The 21,014-nt window shown below is 36.9% G+C and overlaps 1 protein-coding gene across 1 annotated transcript in view; it reads right to left on the bottom strand.

Moving 5' to 3' along the window:
* Positions 1 to 2,773: 2,773 nt before the first annotated feature.
* LOC103712318 (serine/threonine-protein kinase EDR1-like) overlaps positions 2,774 to 21,014 on the bottom strand; it is a 30,361-nt gene continuing 12,120 nt past the window's right edge. Inside the window, exons 8-13 of the mRNA XM_008798806.4 lie at positions 13,126 to 13,204; positions 12,939 to 13,037; positions 7,588 to 7,656; positions 7,445 to 7,494; positions 3,693 to 3,869; positions 2,774 to 3,366 (exon numbers count right to left, since the gene is read on the bottom strand). Of these exons, the coding sequence (XP_008797028.1) occupies positions 3,231 to 3,366; positions 3,693 to 3,869; positions 7,445 to 7,494; positions 7,588 to 7,656; positions 12,939 to 13,037; positions 13,126 to 13,204 (610 nt within the window). The 3' untranslated portion in view covers positions 2,774 to 3,230. The remainder of the gene's footprint in view (positions 3,367 to 3,692; positions 3,870 to 7,444; positions 7,495 to 7,587; positions 7,657 to 12,938; positions 13,038 to 13,125; positions 13,205 to 21,014) is intronic.

The following is a 21,014-nucleotide window of genomic DNA, read 5'->3' as shown; positions in this document are numbered from 1 at the left end:
AAGAAAAAAGAAGAAAAGGAAAGAAAAAGAAGAAAAGGAAAAAAAAAAAAGAAGAAAAAAAAGAAAAGGAAAGAAAAGGAAAATAAAAGAAAAATAAATAAATAAGATAATAAATTTATATATTTCAATGAAATAAAATAATAAATAAATAAAAATAAATATTAGTAATTATTTAACCAATTTTATCGCCTATCTAGAAAATTTGTTCGAGAGATAAATGGTCATCAGAAGGGTGAATTTATACTAATAATTATAATATTTATATATTTATTATTGTATTATACTATAAATATAATATTATATTACATTATATCATAATACATTGATATGTTATGTTAAATAATTTAATATTATATTAAATTATTATCCTGTAGTATACAATGTTATAGTATTATATTATAATAATATTATATTATAATAATATTATATTACATTATATTAATATTATACTATATTATATATTTATATATTAATACATATTATATTTTGTTATGCTCTGTTGTATAATACTAGTAATGTTCTTTATGGTCATTTTGTCATACCCATTACTTTCTCAGTTTGTTTACCAAACACATATTAAAGTGCCACAACATTTTAGAAATATAATTACCAAACAGCAAACAGCTTTTTATAAAAGTTCTACTTCCAAATATCGGATTTTGCATGATACCCTTCTAAATATTGAATTTTGCGTGAATACCCTTCCAAAATTGATATTTGCATGTATACCCTTGTAAAATACTTGTTTTGCTATTCTATCCTTTTTTATTTTTATTTTTGCATATGTACCTATGCCATCTAACACCATTAAAAAATTAACGGCTTCAAATTAAAATGACTAAAATACCCTTAATGGGTAGGCATGCAAATAGAAATTTTTATAAGGGTATACAAGCAAATAGTAACTTTATAAGGATATTCATATAATTTTCTATATTTAGAAGGGTATATACGTAAAAAAAATCTTAGTAGATGGAAAGAATTTAGATACATTAATTAATGTGATAGCCTTTATAATTCTGTATTTATTAGAAAATGCATTTGGTTCTATGACGAGAGGCATGTTTCTTTATCATGAATATAATAAAAATATATAATAGGATTTATGCTCAAATAAAATATATGGTATGCAGTTAGAAATCAAAAAATAGAGCTTCAATATAGATTCACAGCGAAAAATAGAAATGAAATAAAATCAGCTGCAACAATTATTATTGTTCTTCTAACATTTGTAATGATTTTTTTTCAGATTAATAAAATAAAAATAGTATATCAACGAAAGGGAAGAGAGGGTAAGATGATTTTAAAATATTTTTTTTATGATCAACAGATAGGAGAGATCTAAAAGATTTGAAAGATAGATCGCGTTGACGACTAACTTTTGGAAAGGATAAGTTTAGTAGTCAGAAGAATTTTTGTTTATCGTCGATTGGATTACAGAACAGGGAGGAAGAGGAAGGAGATTGCGAGCGAACTGCATCACGATCTCGCCATCGCGAACGCCCACGATTGTGATCTCGCCATCACGAACGCCAGCGATCAGGATCCCGACACGCGAGGGGCGGGGGGGAAGCCCACGGGGATAGGGAAGCCGGGCAGCGGGGGGGAAGCCCGCGGGAGGGTGTGGGGAAGCCGGGCGCCCGGGGGGAGGGGGCGCGTGGGGGGGAAGCCCGGGAGGGGTGGGGAAGCCGGGTGCCGCAGCGGGGGGTGTGTGGAGTAGAGTGAGGATTATAACTTCATTTCAAATTTTAATTTTAATTTTAATTAATATAAATATGATTTTCTTAATACCGTTAGAACAACCGTTATATTAGGGGTATTCGTACAATAACAGAGTTTTACAAGGGTATATATGCAAATATCAATTTTGGAAGAGTATTCACGCAAAATCTGATATTTAGAAGGATATCCATGCAAAAAACCCTACTAGTAATGTCCTTTATGGTCATTTTGTCATACCAATTACTTTCTCAGTTTGTTTACCAAACACATGTTAAAGTGCCACAACATTTTAGAAATATAGTTACTAAACAGCAAATAGCTTTTTATAAAACTTCTACTTCCAACAGCTCTACTGTCAACAGCTCCTCCAAACAGAACCTTAGCCTTCACAAAACCACAATAACGAAGACTGAAGGTATGATAGAAGTGAGTTTGCAGAACAGTTGACCTTCTAACTTTTAACCACTTATATTCCACATAACCCGAACAAAATTATTCAACCAAATGGTCGGATAGATTTATTGAAACTAAATCTAACTCCTCCAGTTTTCCCCAAACTTGTTCTGTTATCCTGGATAAATCTACTTCCGAACCAAACCGGGCAAAAGTAGTTTACCAATTAAGGACTGCCTTTAGAGGTCCAAGAAGACGTTAAAATCTTGGTTGGCAAGTGATGCGGGATTTTCACCCCGACACCAGCCCGTACACCAGCCGAGCAGGAAAAGCGACTGCGTCCCTCCCGAGATATTGTCCGCTCTAAAGTCCTGCTGGCGCGGAGCTCGCGCAGGGTGCACACCAGACCCGCGGGCGCGGAGCTCACGCAGGGCGGCTTAGGCGCTCCCTCACGGTTTTGTCCTATAAAAAGACCCTCGTGAGAAAAGGTTCGCACCTCCTTATTATAAGGCACAGACCTTTCCGCTGATTAGCCGATATGAAACTAAAGTTCGGAACCCATCCCACAACAGCAAGCACTCGTATCAAACTTTAGCGTCTATTTACTCTTGGAAGATGAAATAAAATGCCACTTTCTGAACTGCTTGGGAACATGAAGTTTACTCCAAGATACACCATATTGATAAATGATTCTTTTTTTCTTTTTCCTGTCACTCAATAACAAGATCCAATGGTTGTATAATAATACACTATTTGTATATTGACAGACTTAACATTTATATCAAATGCTTTCACCAGAAAGCGCCATCACTGACATAAAATACACCTCCCCCCTAATTCAGGGTACTATTCACTAAAGCTGGCCGGTTTCTGGCAAGCACAAACCTAACAAAAAGCCCTATGCAATTCTCTTTTACATGGCACAAGGTTTGGACTTCGAAATGCTATTGACACCATCTCTGTACAGTCACCGCCACAGATCTTGGGCATGGCAGGAACAGGGGACAGTCAAGTACGACTAGCCCAAAGAACCAACAAACACAGCACCCACATTTCCAACTTTTAACCCAATCTTACAAAAATCACGCCGCTACTTTTCTTCACGGTCCAAGCTCTTAGGGTGTAGAGTTCAATGATATCTCTTGCGCCACCGATGGGCTTTGTGTGTCTTGATAGGAAGGGATGACAAGCCGCTGCAAGGACTTCAGAGCAGTTGTTAGTTGTGCAAATGACGGACGCAAGCTTGGATCTCTGTTAGCAAAAAAACAATTCAAGCCACAAGTCAGAACAGCTATAAACCAATCAAACAATTGCATTAGTAGATATTAAAGTACCAATAATCTATATCAGGGCATTATCTAAATGCACCTAGAGTAGATCACCATGGCCATTAACTTGAGGCACATTTATTCCCATCTAGAAACAACTGGATTGTTTTGAGCTATTAATGGTGATCTGTACACCTAATCATGTTTTCATATGGCATTCATATCCACAACCTTAATTACAGTGAGAAAGGCCTGGCATATGATTCCAATATTAGAAAGTTAACATGGGTTTTCTTTTTAATCACTCACATTTGCCAGCATTCCCAAATAATCCTTGCAACCAGGGGATCAACTTCTTTTGGGATATCAAGACGTTGGTCCTGGAACCCAACAGCACCGACCACCTGCATTGGATTCATCCCACTCCACGGCATCCTCAGTGTCGCAAGCTCCCATAAGATCACTCCAAAGCTATAGACATCGCACCTGTACAAATTTCAGATTTAATTTATAAGAGGGGGAAACAGTAGCCTAATGTAGATCATTTATTTGCAAAATAATAAAAAGAATCATTTCTTCTACCATACATCTATTATGTTAAATGTCTAAGATTAAATTTTCACACAATACAAGTCCTTATTTTTCAATTTTTAGAAAATGCTGTGAAGACTGTTCTTAACAGATGCATTCTTAAGTTCAAAACCAATACTTGTTCCTATCATCAGTCGCACGGATTGTATAGTAATTTTACTGGCACGAAGGTAGCTATCCTTTTTATTTTATTTTCATGTCACAAGAAGGTAGCTATCCTTCACCATTTATTTACAAACTATGGCTTTTAGAAAGAATTTTTAATTTTATGATACCCAATAAAGTAGTTTCAGACTGCTTTGCACCAACAAAGTATAATAATGGAACAAACACAACGCTCCATGCATTACATAATTGTAAGCAATATTTGCCAAACCAAAACAAATCAGGCGGTTTGGCTAGTACAGAACCGAACCGATATAAAATCAGGATGGTTTGGCTATCTGGGTCGACCCGGCTTACCACCCCCCCCCCCCCAACCCTAACCTTTCTTAATTACTCTCTCTCTCTCTCCCCTCAAATGACGCCAACCAAGGTTGTTGCCATCAAACGGCACCGAAGACGATATCGTCGCCCTCAATCAGCGCCATGGGGGCCCTTGCCAACATCTCTCCCTCTCTACCTCTCTCTCTCTTCCTCCCTCTCCTCCTCCCTCCCTCCCTTTCTCTCTCTTCCTCCCTCTCCTTCTCCCTCTCCCCTCTCCATAACCCTCCCTCCCTGCCTCTCCCTTACTGCCTCCCTCCTCTTTTTTCCTCCCTCTACTTCTCCCTCTCCCCCCTCCCTCTCCCTCCCCTTGGTTTGTTGTGCCTCATATCGGTAGGATTGGTATGCTACATACCAATACCATACCAAATCGGTGGCCAGCCGATATGACCCCTAGTGCCGGTCCGAGGAACCTCGATTGTAACAGTGGTCAATAAAGGTCATACTAGCCATTAATGATTATACATGTGTTGGTGTTTTCATTAGAACAAATAGCATTCATAACATTGTTAAATCACCATCACAACCTAGGATCTCAGATGTTATGAGAACAATAAAGGCTGTCTTAGGCAAGCTATCACAATTTTTAATTAAATATATATTGCTTTTTTCTAATGTGTTGTAGAAGATTAAAAGATGTCTACTATATGCAATCAACAAGTAATTGAAATCATGGTGTCCCTCAACCTTGGAAACTCCCAAATCCTCAAACTCTCCAATCTACAGGATACAGTGCATCAGCAACACTAATGGTAGCACAATCTAGATCCATATGCTGCCCCACCAGCTCCATCGCCACTCACAAGGTGATCAAGAGCAACAACACAAATATGGCCAATGGCCAATGTCCAACTCCATCACCGAAAAATAGACCATCGCATCATACCAAGCAGCATCTCATGAATAGTCACCAGGTCAAGATGCCGACTTCAGCAGGGATTATATCATTGCATGTGTTCTGTCAATTTAGTGTTGTAGAATCATTCAACTAGGGGCAAAAGTTCTGAATTCCAAGGAATAGAAACAAAATACTAGCAAAATGTTCAAAAAGACTAGATAAAATTGTAATTTTGAAGAAAAATATTAAAATATTTACAGATTTATTCATTTGAAAACAGGCAGAGGAAAAAGAACAATAAATGAGAGTAAAAACAACATCACGACCAACAATAAATAACATCATTCATTAGTAAAATGTCAAATATGTGAATTATCAAACAATTCACAGTTAATAACACAAGCATAACACAGAGAATCATTCAACAAACGGAAAAAATAGACAACAATTCAAGAATTTTTCAACTGTTCAAGCAAACTGTTACTATGTCCACTAAAAGATTTGATTAGAATTTTCCTTTTTGTCGACACTGTCCTACATGAGCCTATTGAGTTCATTGGAATCACTACGTAATTATAGCTATACCTGTGACATTTAAACCTTCAATCTTAGCATTCTCGAATTTTTCCTCCACTGCTTCCACTTCAAGAAGAATTTAAGCTAGTAGTATTATTAATTTATCCTCAAGTGCATCATCTAGTGCTTTAAGCCTCAAAGAAGCAGTTTCTCATTTGAAACCCCATGTGAGGGTAATACCATTGACAGCTAGGGCCTGCTTCAATCATTTTGCCATGATTTGGATAGTTCAGTGGTTAGCGAGCAGTTTTGGTTTGGTTCAGTAGCAGTTCGAGTATGAACTGGCATGCTGCTACAACATCTTAGTACAGGAGTTGTTTGGACACAGAATTGGTTCGAAAGCAATTCATGAGACAGGACAGAGGGAGAAGAAGAAGAGGGGAGAGAACACAAGGGGGAGAAGAAAAGAAGTAGAAGAAGAAGAGAGAAGGCAGAGGGAGAGAGAGAGTAGGAATTCTAAATATTCTGTGATCTCAATAATTCAAGTTGTATTCTCAATAACATTGCAATGATTTTATTTAGACAACTCAAAACCCTAATAAGAGTCCGCATAAAAATAAAATACTTGAGTCCACAAACAATTCTAATTCTAGAGTCCACAAAATTCTAGTTCTAGAGTCCACATAAAAAAAAAAAAATCTAAATTCTATATTTGCACCTAACATGAATCCACTTAAATTCCTTAACAGGCACAACATGTGCCCAGTTCAAGGGCATGGTTCAATGGTAGATGGGTTACATATTACTAATACCCCAAAAGAACCCGATCACCTGCTGCAATTACGAAATGCTTAGAGGTCACATTCCTAATATCACAAACTAATACATCATCAGATTAACTAGCCTGATAGATCACACTTTCTCAGAGAACCAACCACATAGCTAGTCCAAATATATCTGATGATTTAACAGTATCTGTTAGCAAAGCTAAATGCAACAACACAACAAATTACTTCATTTCTCATAAGTGGAGCCCTGAACTATTCTTACCATAACTTCTAGGCTGCTGTTTCAATAAAATGTGGGATAAGGAGACCGATATCTGAACTTCCACTGTCCCCCACTTCAACTTCTTTCCCTGACTAACACATGGTGTACAGTAATTGTTACAGAAAATAATTTCATTAATAATGCATCTTTTCTAGAAATTTTTTGAGTGAAAATCATAGTTACTTTTTCATTGGATTAAGGACCTATTTTCCTGCTGTTGTTCATGCTATTGATTAAATATCCAGATTCAGACATCCTACATTTTAAAATATTCTAGGATGACATTATTAAAAGACAGTCCTAGTTTATCTTTATCTGTACGCTGCTTTGTAGTAAGCCATAATTGGCATCATTACTTTAGGATGCTAGAAGCATGTATCAGTTAATCAAGCACCTGGTCTTACATAAATGGACAAAATGATTCTATTTCAGAGCACTTGCTCCATCCTGGGAGATATACAATTAGAAACTAAAGCAGAGAAAACGGGATAAAGTCTACCAAAATAAAAAGATGACCACATAATAAGAAAAAATATATATAATTAGAAAAGGGCCTTAAAGTAATAGTAGATAGGAAACTCACTTTTCATTGGACGGTTCATTGCGTAATACCTCTGGTGCCATCCACTCAGGCTAAAACATCAAGAGATAAATGCAGAGATATGGTCAACCATTGACCACAAAGTATAAACAGATTTTTTTTCTTTTTTGATGATAATCACATACCGTGCCAGCAGTAGACTTGGATGATAAAAATGTATTATGCTTCAAGCGTGAAAGTCCAAAATCACAAACCTGCAGTTTTTTTGGGATCAAAAGATGCAAATTAAGATGTATGGTAGTTATATGTGACACCATATAAAAGACAAGTTTTTTCAGCTGGGTTATAATAGCTCTGATTATAATATATGAGAGGGTTAAGTAGTTCAGTTTTAGTAAACTTAACTGGATCATTATATTTTCAGTGTGCAGCTAATAGTTTATAAATTCCAAAACTTAGGTCTAATGCAATGAACAGGTAGTTTATATTTTCCCACTAAGACTCAAGACCTGCGGGTTCCCTCAATCAGTGGTACGTACAAGAAGGCGGAGATCTAGTTGGTTCAGGTAGTATTCGGTTAAGTCCGTAGGGGTTGTTGGAACTAATCCCACCGAGGGAACCAACGGACTTTCCTTCGGGAAAGCCCACGCTGACCGACCGACGCTGGCTCCATACTGTTGTAGTGCTATATGGAAGCTTTCTAAAGTTTTGATTTATGAATTCACCGTCGAGATCTGGGGAAGGGAAGGTTTCCCCTCCCCCGAACCATAGAAGACAAAAGGAATAAAATGAAATAGAAGAAAATGGCAACTGGCTTAAGGTAGGGGTGGCAATGCTTAACCATCTAACCTGTTTAACTTGATTCAAACTATGGTTTGCCGCACTGGCCCGGACCAGACGGTACGGAGCATACCGTATAGTACCGGTTCAGTACCAATACCCAATACGAATGGCGTACCAACACTCGATACACTGTAAAGACTTCGAACCGTACTGTATCGACATAGTACTAGTGTGGCATCGGTATGGGATCCAGTACCGAAATGATGAACCTTGATTCAAACCAAGGTCCGCCATACCAGTACCGGTCGGCGTACCGGTGGCGGCCGGTCCCATACCGGTTCCATACCAGTTCTAGATTTCATGCTGATCCAACGCTGATCCACGCTAATCCCATACCGGTCCCATACAAGTTCTCCAACGATAAGCTACCAGTATCAAATTCCACGCTGATTCGGTACCAGTCCCAGGCCGTACCGGCCCATACTGGCCGGTATGGACCAGTTAGGCAGACCTTGATTCAAACCATTGTAGGTTAGGATAGGTTACCTGTTTAATAAAATGGACAAATTTGGTTCTGAATTTTTGACCTCTTTAATAAACAGTTCAGATTCGAGTTAACAAATTTTCGATCTATTTTGTATCCGATCCAACCCATATCCGGTCCGACCGGGCCCAATTGCCATCCCTAGTTTAAGGTGACAACATGATCATCGTCCCTTTACAGCAGGCTGGTACTGGACACTAAGGAAAAAAAAAGAGCAAAGTTTGTTTGGTTACAGATTTCTTTACAAAATTAAAATTAAGATAGGTTCCAAATCCATTGTTTGGCCTCTTCAGTGAGAAAGCACTACTTAAATCATGTAATTGAATCCATAGTTGCACATTCATTGGTCAGGAATGTGGCAACTCTCCATGATGCATCCGAACAAAGTTAAACGAGTCATAAAAATGTTATCATATTAAGAAATACATCTGATGACACGAATCCAAAGTGGATATCTTAATAAAGCTTGGAGCCTTGGACAGCTCCATGAGTGGTTCAAGCTAATTAAGTTTTTTTTTTATTCTTGATGAAAAATAAGTAATGCTTCGCAAGAAAATTTCCGAGGAACTGTACATTAGAATAGTGCTCCATGGCACTGGTAAGTATTGGATCTATGCTAGACAAGGCTTCAAGTCCCACAAGCAATGCAAGTGGTCTATGCTTTTTATAATGCTAAGATGTAGTCAACCAATGAAGCTCGTCTACAATAAAAGTAGATAAGTAGGCAGTGTCCAGGTATTTAGTAATGAAAAAAGAATGTTTACGCTGAGAGGTAGATTAAGTGAACAAGATTGGATGCAAGATTTGTCGTACCGCCCCATACCGCCCAGTATAGGGCATACCATACCGTACTATACTGGAAGAAAACCCGTACGAAACACCTTCAAGTCGGTACAAGCCCTATACCGCCTGTATCGAGGCATGTACCAATCCGTACCAAAATGTACCGAGATAAAAATTGAAAAAAAGGTTAGAAAACTATTTCGGCATAGATGTGCACCATACTGTACCGAACTGATGAGGTACCAATACGGTACCCGGTACCAAGATTTCGAACCTTGATTGGAAGTGCAAGTATTTGAGTGTTTAGAAAAAAAGAAAGAAAAGAGTGTAAAATATATACACTCACATATGCATAGACAAACATAAAAATACATGCATCCGCATATATGCAGACTCATATGCATGCACAAGAACAAGGGCTTCAGATTTGGTAGACACAAGGCTTCAATGCACCAAGTCCACCCAACTATGAGCTGTTACAACACTTGCTTTCCATATTGATAAGCAATAGGAAGAGATCAAAAAGCTCCATTCCTGCAAAAGTGGAGGAAAAAGACATATCTTGCCCTCTCAATGTTCCACCTTTCATTGTCCACTCCCAACCACCTCCCAGAGATGTCCAACATCTTGCCCTTGTCCTCCTCAATCCACAGTCTCCTGCTCATGAATGGAGAGGAAGGAAATCAAGAAAAAAAACATATTTTCTCTCTTTTTTTCCGCTCTATCTTACACCTTCTCTCACTCCCACACTCTAATAGATTGGATCATCAAGGAGGGGCGGCAGCAAAGATAGTGGAGAGGATTCTTTTGGCTAATGGCTCGAGCAGCCTCTGCCACCTGCCTTCAAGTTGAGTTCCCAGATCATGGAATTCATAGCATGGCAGAGGAAAAGAACATCCCTAGGATCCCGGCCACTTGAGAGGGAGACAAGGGAGTCTTCGTGGCCAAGATTAGAGAGGTGGACGAAGGCAGTGCCACCACTGAGGGGAGGGCTCAGCTATGAACTTTCTTTTTCCTTTTCTCTTTTTCTCCTCTTTCTTTTTTCTTTATCCCTGGTAGAGTAATGGAACAGTGCGAGATGAATCCCAACTAGTAAGCAAACAAGAGAGTGGGAACAACCATTGAGGTTGAACGGATATAAAGATTGTTCAATCAAGGATGGACAAGGGGTCAGCGATGATGGAAGGTGAGGAAAGGGATATGGAGCAGTTGTGCAAAGAACAGTTCCATTTCCAGATATTTTCCGCCTCTGCATAGTAATTGAATGTGCTCTCACTATCATCGGATGACATAGACTGGTAGCACATGTGGCATGCCTCCTAGTAGGCAGATTTCAGGGACTGCAAGTGGCAGGGTCCACAAATCTACACCCCATGCACACCCACAAACGCATGCATGCATGCACAAACAAGTAGATAATGGAGATGTGAAGATTGCTCGATCATGGATTGATAAGGGGGCAGAGATAATGGAGGGTGAGGGAATGGATATGAAGTGGCTGCACAAAGAACAGTTCCACTTCCACAATTTCCCCCTCAACATAGTAATTGAATGTACTCTCACTATCATTTGACAACGTGGACTGGTAGAATATGTGGCATGTCTCCTATTAGGCAGATTTCAAGGACTGCGAGCTCTAGGCTCCATAAATCTGCGCCCCATGCACCCCCCACAAAACACATGCATGCATGCACAAGCATGCAGGCACAATACCTCCACTGATCCGCCCACCCACATGCCTCTTAAGGGGCAGTTTCGGTGGACAGACTCTTATTGGCAGGTTCAGTGGACAGCCCATGTGGTCCACCAAATCACACCTCAGCATGTACAAAACACATACACGGCAGCACACACACATATGGTAGACCATATCACACCCCACATATGCATAAAACACCCATGCATGTGCATGCACACACATGTAAAAAGATGCCTTAGCTAACCCCCATCAATTTCTAGCTAACCCCTATCAATTTCTAGCACAATCAGGTTTAGTTGTGGCACATTGCTTTTGGGAAGGCATGCAGTTCATAGGGAATCCCATAGCCTTGGCAAAATTCAAACTCATATTCAAACCTCCTAAAACAACTAGATAAAATTTCAAAGTCAACCATTGACACACTAATTCTTAAGAGCTATTCTTCATTCGAAAAATTTATTAAGAAACAATCCTCGACTAATCATAAAAAACTGTCTTTCCTATTAACCGAAAAAAGGTTGTCATTCCTATTTTCTTTTTGTCAACGAAATTGCATAATAGCTGAAAAGACATTAGTTATACACCCACACTAGTTTCCTATTTAAGAACACATGAAATCCAAGTGGACAATTACTTGCAAGTAATTCCAAAGGCCAAGTGAATTTAAATCGATTTTGAAACTAAGGGCCCATTCTTTGGAGGGTAAAATCATAGCCAGCAATCTGTATTTTCTTGGGTAAGTGTTTCCCAGGCAACATTTAGACAAAAAAATAATTTATCCATGTTCTTTTATGCATTGGAAAACGGCTCTAGAATCTATTGCCCATGTTCTTTTGTATTGCTACTTTCCTAGATAAGTTGCTAAGATTTATCCATATTTCTCATAATACCCTTTATTATATAAATATTATATTATCTTATATTATATATAACGTAATATATCATAATATAGAATATAAGATGAATAATATATATTATATTATCTTATATTATAATACATTAATGTATTAGACTATATTATTTTAATAGAATATATAATAATATTTGGTATAATATATAATATATTATATTGTGTTATATTATAATAATATAATATATATTATATCATTATTATTATATTATTATTATTATTATAGGTTAGGGCTATTTAGAAATAAAATAAAAAGGTTATTTTTCTAGCTAATGGGACCATGACTTACCCCACTTCTAGGTAAGACTTTTCCTCCATTTCATGGATATTTGCTACCCATGGGAAAATAACTTACCCACCTAAAAAAGCACGAGAACATGGATAAGTTGGTCAATGAGAAAGTTGACCAACTTTTTCATGATACTTACCCACCAAAGAATGGGGCCCTAAAAGACCATCCATTTTATCTAAATAATTTAGTCAAAGATGTTGGCTTTAGTTTGCAAAAACTTAAATCAATCACTCAGTTTCCCCTAGATTTTAACTGAAGTGAGTGTATTGCATACTTGTATGAAAGCAAAACACAACAGAATCAAAAATAAGGTGTCCTAGTTGGTCTTTGCAAAAGCATGTTAGAAAAATGTTTGCACCGACCTACTTTGATATTAAGAATTCACAATTAAACCATTCTCTAGTTGACTTGCATCAACTGGCACCAGAATTATTTCGAAACAGCTAATAGAATGCTATAATAATGAATCATAAAATGGCCAATAATAGGTTAACAAAATTCAGCATTGGCAAGACCGCTAAATACCTTAACAGTCCAATTTTTGTGTACCAATAAATTTGGCGATTTTAGATCCCGATGAACAATTGTTGGTACACTAGTATGCAAACAATTCATGCCCTTGGCCTGAGAGAGAGGCAGGGGAGAGAGAGTTAGTAGCTTGCAGTAAGAAGGGTTATCAAGAAGTTTGTACACAACTTTTCAGCCTTCATACCACATCAAGGGCCATCTTTATCCTACGCTTCTCATCAATTTGGCAATATGGACGATGAAGAATTCTGTACAAGCTTCCCCTAAAATTCAAGTACAGAAGTTATGAATGAAACATGCCAAGTTAATATACACATAAGATAAATAAAAAAACTAGTCAAATAGTATTTACAAGAAAAATTGGAATGGTGACGAACTTCCTTAATCACCACATGAGAGTACATTTGCCCTTTATAAAACAATATGCAAAGAAGTATAAATAGCACATGGTCAGTTGTACCCAAAGCAAAGAGAAAAAACAGTTCCGGATCACAAAACATTCCAGAAAAGTTAAGTCCATAGAACAAAATTTTCAAAAATGCAGTATTAAGAAAGATTACTTCCTCTGAATTATTGTTGATCATGTTATAAGAGATGGATAAAAGAAATCTATCTCCAAACTAGGATATACTATTCTTGTTCCTACAACAATCATCCTAAAAAAATAAAAAAAAATAGTAATGCCACCAGCACCTGATGGGACACCCGACATTTATATGATTTTTACATATCTATATTATATATAAAAGTACCCATAAATTTTTGTCCATAGACGATTATAATTGTTGGATTTGGTTAAGAGGATAATAGCCATTGAGATAACAACTCAAAACCTAAAAGAACTCGGTCCTAGAACTTCTTCAATTTCAGATTTAGTATGATTCCTGATGATTACCCAAAACTGACTATCCAAACTAAAACTATATTCTAATTATTTATATGATTTTTACATATCTATATTATATATAAAAGTACCCATAAATTTTTGTCCATAGACGATTATAATTGTTGGATTTGGTTAAGAGGATAATAGCCATTGAGATAACAACTCAAAACCTAAAAGAACTCGGTCCTAGAACTTCTTCAATTTCAGATTTAGTATGATTCCTGATGATTACCCAAAACTGACTATCCAAACTAAAACTATATTCTAATTATTTCATCAAAGCTGTCCAACACAAAACCACTTCTAATCCCAATTGATTATGTTTTTTTTACTTCATCTCCTTTCCAACACTGTGTTCACATGCCTTTGTTTCACGGGAGAAAGCATAGACAAGAAAGAATTGGAAAACATGTTTTCATGTCTCTGGTCTATTGAGAACAAATATTAGAAAGATTTGAGAAACAAGGTTTGATACTCCATACTCTGGTCCAACTCCCTTTAATCACCCCATCCAATTTTTTCCCTTTCCCCCTTCTTTTACCATCATCTGTTGAAACCAGATCCCTTCTCTGCCTCCTCAGTTCAAAGTAAAGATATGTCAAGACCTGCACCATTAGAATTTTTAGATTTCTTTGATATTTTAAATGATTTTCATATTTTTAATATTTGTGAAGAGATTTTCAGTACGACACATGGTGTTATATCCAGTCTACTTGTAGGTTTAAATTAATGGCTATTGTAATGATCTCAGAAGGAGCCCTTAATTTTTATACATTCAATAACATGAACTTAATTACTGGTCATTGTTTAATGGTTTTTATTTTATGATGGCCATTATAAATGCAACAATGGTTATTATTTATCACATATATACACATAAATAAAAAAAGGGTTTTTTGCATGATACCCTTCTAAAAATTCAAATTTGCATGAATACCCTCTTAGAATTTATATTTATTTCTGTACCCTCATAAAACACTATTTTAGCACAAATGCCCCTAATATAACGGTTATTCTGACATTGTTAATAAAAACCATATTTATTTTAATTAAAAATAAAATAAAATTTTGAAATTACTTTTTTTGTCCCCCATTGTGATCATCATATAAATATTCCTTTTTACATATCTACTTATTAAAGGTATTTTAGTAATTTTAATTTGAAACCGTTAATTTTTTAATAGTGTTAGATGGTGTGGGTACATAGGTAAAAACAAGGATAAAAAAGGGCAACATAGCAAAACAAGTGTTTTATGAGGATATATATGCAAATATCACTTTTGGAAGGGTATTCATGCAAAATTCAATATTTAGGAGGGTATTCATGCAAAAAACTCATTAAAAAAATTCAAAATTTTGTTTCAGCTGAAAATTTATTTTTTGTTGTGGAGAAAGATTTGGGCCAGTAACAGGATTGTAGTAATTGTAGCCATGTCCACATATAAATAGAATAAAATGAAATAAAAAATCGTTAATCAAGGGATCGCTTGTGTTTTTCTTCACCGTAAGGCTACCCTAAAGTTAAGAGAGAGAAGGGAAACTAATCCACCATCATATGGACTACAAAAGGAATGAAATCTGCGACCACGGAAAGAGAAGGCAAGAGAGTGCCCGACCCACTCTCTCATGCCATCATGATTTTGGTGTCATAAGTGCAAGGATTTGGTGTGGGGGTCTTGTAGCTGCATATTGATCGAAAGCAGACTTTGGGGTACCATTTAAACATAAGATTCCTTAACAATTAGTATAAATCTTTTCCTTTCTAATCATCATTTGGCTTATTCTTGATAAAAGATTAAACCTATTTATTATTATGGATATAAACTGGGCAAAACAAAGGATAAAACAAAATCAGTGAGAGGTTTTCAATGTCCACAAAGCTCATAGTTTACCAGTGGATGATGCTTGCTGAACCTAAATATGCGACAGATTGAGGGACAGCTAATATATTATCAATTTTTTCATCCGCATGACATCAATTGGGCCACAAGTACGTAAAAAATGTAAACCAGATCAACTTTTCTCTAAATCTATCCTTGTTTCTATGGTTTTGCTAGCATCGCACTCAATCAACTTAAAGATGCCAAATTTAGGAAGAATAAAGAATTTTTTCCTTAAAAGAAAAATAGATTCAACAATCCTAGCATGAAATGGATCTAGACCCTGCCCACTAACTATAATTACTACTATTCACTAAAGATTATATTTTTAGTTGTTTTTAATTGGATCCAAAACAAAACATACCTAACTCTGATCCAACATATTCTACTACAATTTAATTAATGTCATATATTGAGATAAAAGCTATACCCAAAATACAATGCGTTGATCCACTTTACACATGGCTATTTGGGCACATATAATTTTGATAAAATTGATAATCTAATACACACACACACACACACACACACACTAAAATTGAGGCTCTGCTTCAACAGAGCCCTCCATTCGCCACCTTTACAGATATTAGAGCTTCACATTCGCCATGTGTCTAAACATTATTTATTTTCAACACCCATGACAGGCATCGACCGACTGTCCACTCGTTGGCACATGGAGGGACAGTTTCAGAAAATAAACTCAGTGAGAGTTTTTCAATGTACACAAAGCTCATAGTTTACTGGTGGATGATGCTTGCTGAACCTAAATATGACGGATTAAGGGTCAACTAATATATTATCAATTTTTTCATCTGCATGACATCAATTGGGCCACAAGTATGTTAAAAATATAAACTTGGTCAACTTTTCTCTAAATCTTCCTTGTTTTTATAGTTCTACTAGCATCGCACTCAAGGTTCACCGTCTCAATATAAGACCCCATACCGGTGCCACACTAGCACTGTGTCGGTGCGGTATGGAATCTTTTCAGCATACCGAATGTCGGTACACCTCCCGTATCGGGTACCAGTACCAAACCAGTATGGTATAGTATAGAAGATACCGTCCAGTTCGGCCCGGTACAGCAAACCCTGATCACAATCAACTTAAAGATGTTAAATTTATGAAGAATAAATTTTTTTTACTCTTAAAAGAAAAATAGATTCAACAATCCCAACACGAAATGCATCCACCCCCTACCCACTCACTATAATCACTACTATTGACTAAAGATTAGATTTTTAGTTGTTTTCAATTAGATCCAAAACAAATCATACCTAACTCCGATCCAACATATTCTACTATAATTTAATTAATGTCATCTGTTGAGATAAAATTTATGCCCAAAATACAATAAGTTGATCCACTTTACATATGGCTATTTGGGCATATATAATTTGATAAAATTGATAATCTAATGCGTGCGTGCACGCACACTAAATACAGGCTCTGCTTCAGTTGAGCTCTCCATTCGTCTCCTGTATAGATATTAAAGCTTACCGCTCACCACATGTCCAACATTATTTACTTTCGCGCAGAAACACTTGTGACACGCATCGACCAGCTGTCCACTTGCTGGCACGTGGAGGGGTAGTTTCGAAAATACGCCATAAGAGAAGGGAGGTCTCCTGTTGGCATGGAAATTAATCAGCACGCGTGCCACAGCATCTAACTCCCCATGGGCCCCACCCCATGATCCACTCTCTTCCTATCGCAACTCACCTTATGTTTTAATGACCTAAATAACCCCCAATAGCAACCCATATATCCATCAAGACGATCAGGCAAATCCGTTGTTAGAGAGGCCAATGAGGGTTATTTTAGAAAATGAGGGTCATTAGGCAGATGGTCACAAGATCTCCCATGTAGTCTTGGGTGGAGATAATGTGCGCTTATAATTGTGTAGATGCCTTCACGGGCAGCGTGGGCAGGGAATGAACCGATAGTTTTATCACATAATATACGTCAATCGTCACACCCATCTTCTCCTCGGTAGAGATTCTATATTCAAAGGCACGAGTGGTACTTCCTCAAATATCTAGTTAGACATGAGTAATTTATCTTGGGGTGGGTCTTCTCTCTCTAAATATAAATAAATAAATAGCCTCTTTCTCTTTGGAACTCTGGTCTGAGAGGGTCCAATGAGCCATCTGGCATCCATAATTCAACACATTCATATCCTAGCAACCAACCTTACGCGTTCTTCCAGTTGGGCCTTCCTTAAATCTAGCCAAATGGGGTTGGAATCTCAACTCTTCACCTTTTGTTGTGCTGAATCTCTAAGTAGATTGCTATCCTTGGGCTGCTGGATCCAATTTGGGCAGTTACATGAGTGGGCATTACATTCCCATTTCTTGGACTTTGGACCTAGGTGGTTTTAAGTAAGTAAAACTAGAGGATTTGCACCCATTAGCTTCAGACAGGGACACACTTACATTCGCAAAGAAAACTTATTAGAAAATTTGCTCCCACTAACCTCAAGGTGAGATGAAGGAGATGTGGCTTCAAATTTACATTATCTACAGGGAGGGCAAACCTTCTCAGCTTTTCTAAATTTTTTGTTCCGGCATTCAAGAAATTTTGTATTCGATAATTTATATAAAAATCAATGTTTTTAAAACCATACAGAATCGGTCATTTCGACCAGTTGAACCGAGAATTGTTCGCCTGTCTTGTCCAATTATATTAAAAACTAATAAAAGTATATATTAATTAACTATATATTTTATATATTAACAAAAAATATATTATTTTCTAAATAACAATGTAATTAATAAAAAAATAAAATTTTAAGGTTGGCATATATGGACAAGGAAATTGCTTGTGAAATTTTTTTTTGGCTAAAAATGCCAAGTATAGCAAATCACAAAAACAAATGTACTTTAACAAAAAAGGTACCGTGCACATCACACAGGTTAAATGCTAGTTTAAATTAAATCTATGTGCATTTGCACATATATTTTACCAGTATGTTAAAAAAATATCCATGAGTCATATGGAGTTATCGCAATAGCATAGTCATAACCCATGGATGACATCAAGATACATACTCCATCATTTTAGTCATCATTAAAATCTATTACAGTCCATACTCTCTAAATAACTTCAACATCACAAGCTCTACAATTAGTGATTCTCATGTTCGTAGTTAAAAGATCAACATTCATCGATAAAAAAGCCATGCTTCCTCTCCTCCCTAAAGGTAATGGGAAGCGTATATGTCCATATGGAAGTATCCATAGCCTTTCTTAAATACAATAATAGGACAAATTCAAGTATCAGACATGTACCCAACTGTGTGGGGAGATTTTTCACTCTATCAGCAGACTATTGGAAAAGCAGAAACCTCGGTCAGGGAATCTGGGTTGCTACTTTATTTTCTCCTTCCTATAGCTTTTCAACACTGACCTTTGTTTGCTGGATACCCACACAACTTGAGTACCTCTGGCAGGGCTTCTTGATCCATGATCAGCAAGCTAAACTCTTACCTGCTGGTTCAATTCCTCTCCATGATACATCTGTCACATCAGCTGAATTCAGAGCTTCCAGGGAAGGAAGCTTCTATGCTATGAATTAGTTAGATGCCACAGCAATCTGGCTAGAGGGTGATTCAGCATTGGTGATAATGAATTCAAGACAGAGCCAAGACTGGATCTCATCCTTGCTTTAACGGTCTAAGTTTAGATAAGAAATAAATGCTCCAATTCAGAGCCACCCACGTTTTCAGAGAAGGCAATCAGCCAGCTGGCTGCCTGGCCAACAGAGCAAGCACCCTGAGGGAGCCAACAGAGCAAGCACCCTGAGGGAGATATAATTGTAGACTTAAGAGTTTACCATCTGATTTAGTCAATCTGTGCTTGATACCCAGGGATCATCAAATTCAACCATAGAATCCTGAATGTTATGGATATCTAAAATCATTGGAAATCTTACAATCTTGAATAAAACCTCTCAAAAGTTTTATAGCATATCACTATATGTTTGTGTTGTCTTCTTGGCTCACATGGTGCAATTACCCCCATTGAATAACCAAATGCACTAAAAACCATTGTCAACTGAATATGGCATGTAACAGCGGATGGGATAGTGTCAGCTAGATCCCTATGCAAGAAAAGGTTGGATCATTAAACTTTTGTAACAGTGTTTAGTGTGGTGCTGCTGGAATTCAATGACAATCAAGATGGGACAGTCAAAAGCCGCATTGACGAAATTTGAATAAGGTTCTGAATCAATGACATAGACTCAACACAATAATCACATGTATCACCATAAAATTCCAAGACAAGTAGGATGAGCTTAATGGATAGGGTAATCCGCTACTAGGAACAATAGCAAAACACCAACCAGTTACACTAGATCCACGTCACAAAAGAGACAACAAACATTACATGTAAGCACAATGTATATGCTAGCACTGTACAGGAATTATGACCATCTACAAAATCTTTCTCATGCCAACCACTCACTAAGGAACACATTGAACATAGAATTCATACCCAGGATGATCGAAATTATGAAGAATCAAGTTCCCAAAACTATCAATCCTTGTCCCAAATATTTGGGAATACCTTTATGAGTCCTTCATTGCCAGTCATGCTAAAGAAGATGGAAAGTTTTCAGATCAGATTGACCATAATTTGAAGTTTCAGCTGAAATCAGAATGTCTTGGTCTCCGTTGGAAACAATCTGAGACTAGGGCCATTTGGACTTTTAGGGAACATTGACTCATGAGGCCAAATCTATTTTATGTACGTGTGTTATTCTTCATTTCTTCAAATTCAAAGTAGCATTTCATGATATTTAAATTTGTATGTGTTGTGCGCTAGCAGGCATATGTGCATGCATGCGTTTTGTATCTCATAGACGTATAGCAAATAATTTGTTAGATTCCCATTGATCAATGAATGATACATGACACCCTAAAATATCCTAAACATGACTTTTCTTTCTTCTGTAATATGATTCATTATAAATAAATTTTGGGTGTTTAGGAACGGAACACTGAAAACAGTACATCCAATAGTCCAAACCATACAAAATGATGAGATTTCCTTGATTTATATTATTTCTTCCATTTTTCTATATCTTATTTATTATAATTCTAACTTTCTGCAATTAAATGTCCAAATGAAGCCAAAACTCCCAAAATAGCTGAAACTGCCAAACCGAAACTCACATGGTAGCTAGGAAATACAAGAATGATACCATGTTTTTGAACCTGGAAAGTGAAGTGTCATCATAATTGCCAGAAATAAAAACAAAGCTGGAAAGAAGGCTAAGTTCATCACGCTTAAGGAGGACAGCCAG

The sequence above is a fragment of the Phoenix dactylifera genome, unplaced genomic scaffold (assembly GCF_009389715.1).
Source record: "Phoenix dactylifera cultivar Barhee BC4 unplaced genomic scaffold, palm_55x_up_171113_PBpolish2nd_filt_p 000319F, whole genome shotgun sequence".
NCBI lineage: Eukaryota > Viridiplantae > Streptophyta > Magnoliopsida > Arecales > Arecaceae > Phoenix > Phoenix dactylifera.
The sequence above is the reverse complement of the archived record's forward strand: the minus strand, read 5'-3'. Positions and strand labels throughout refer to the sequence as shown.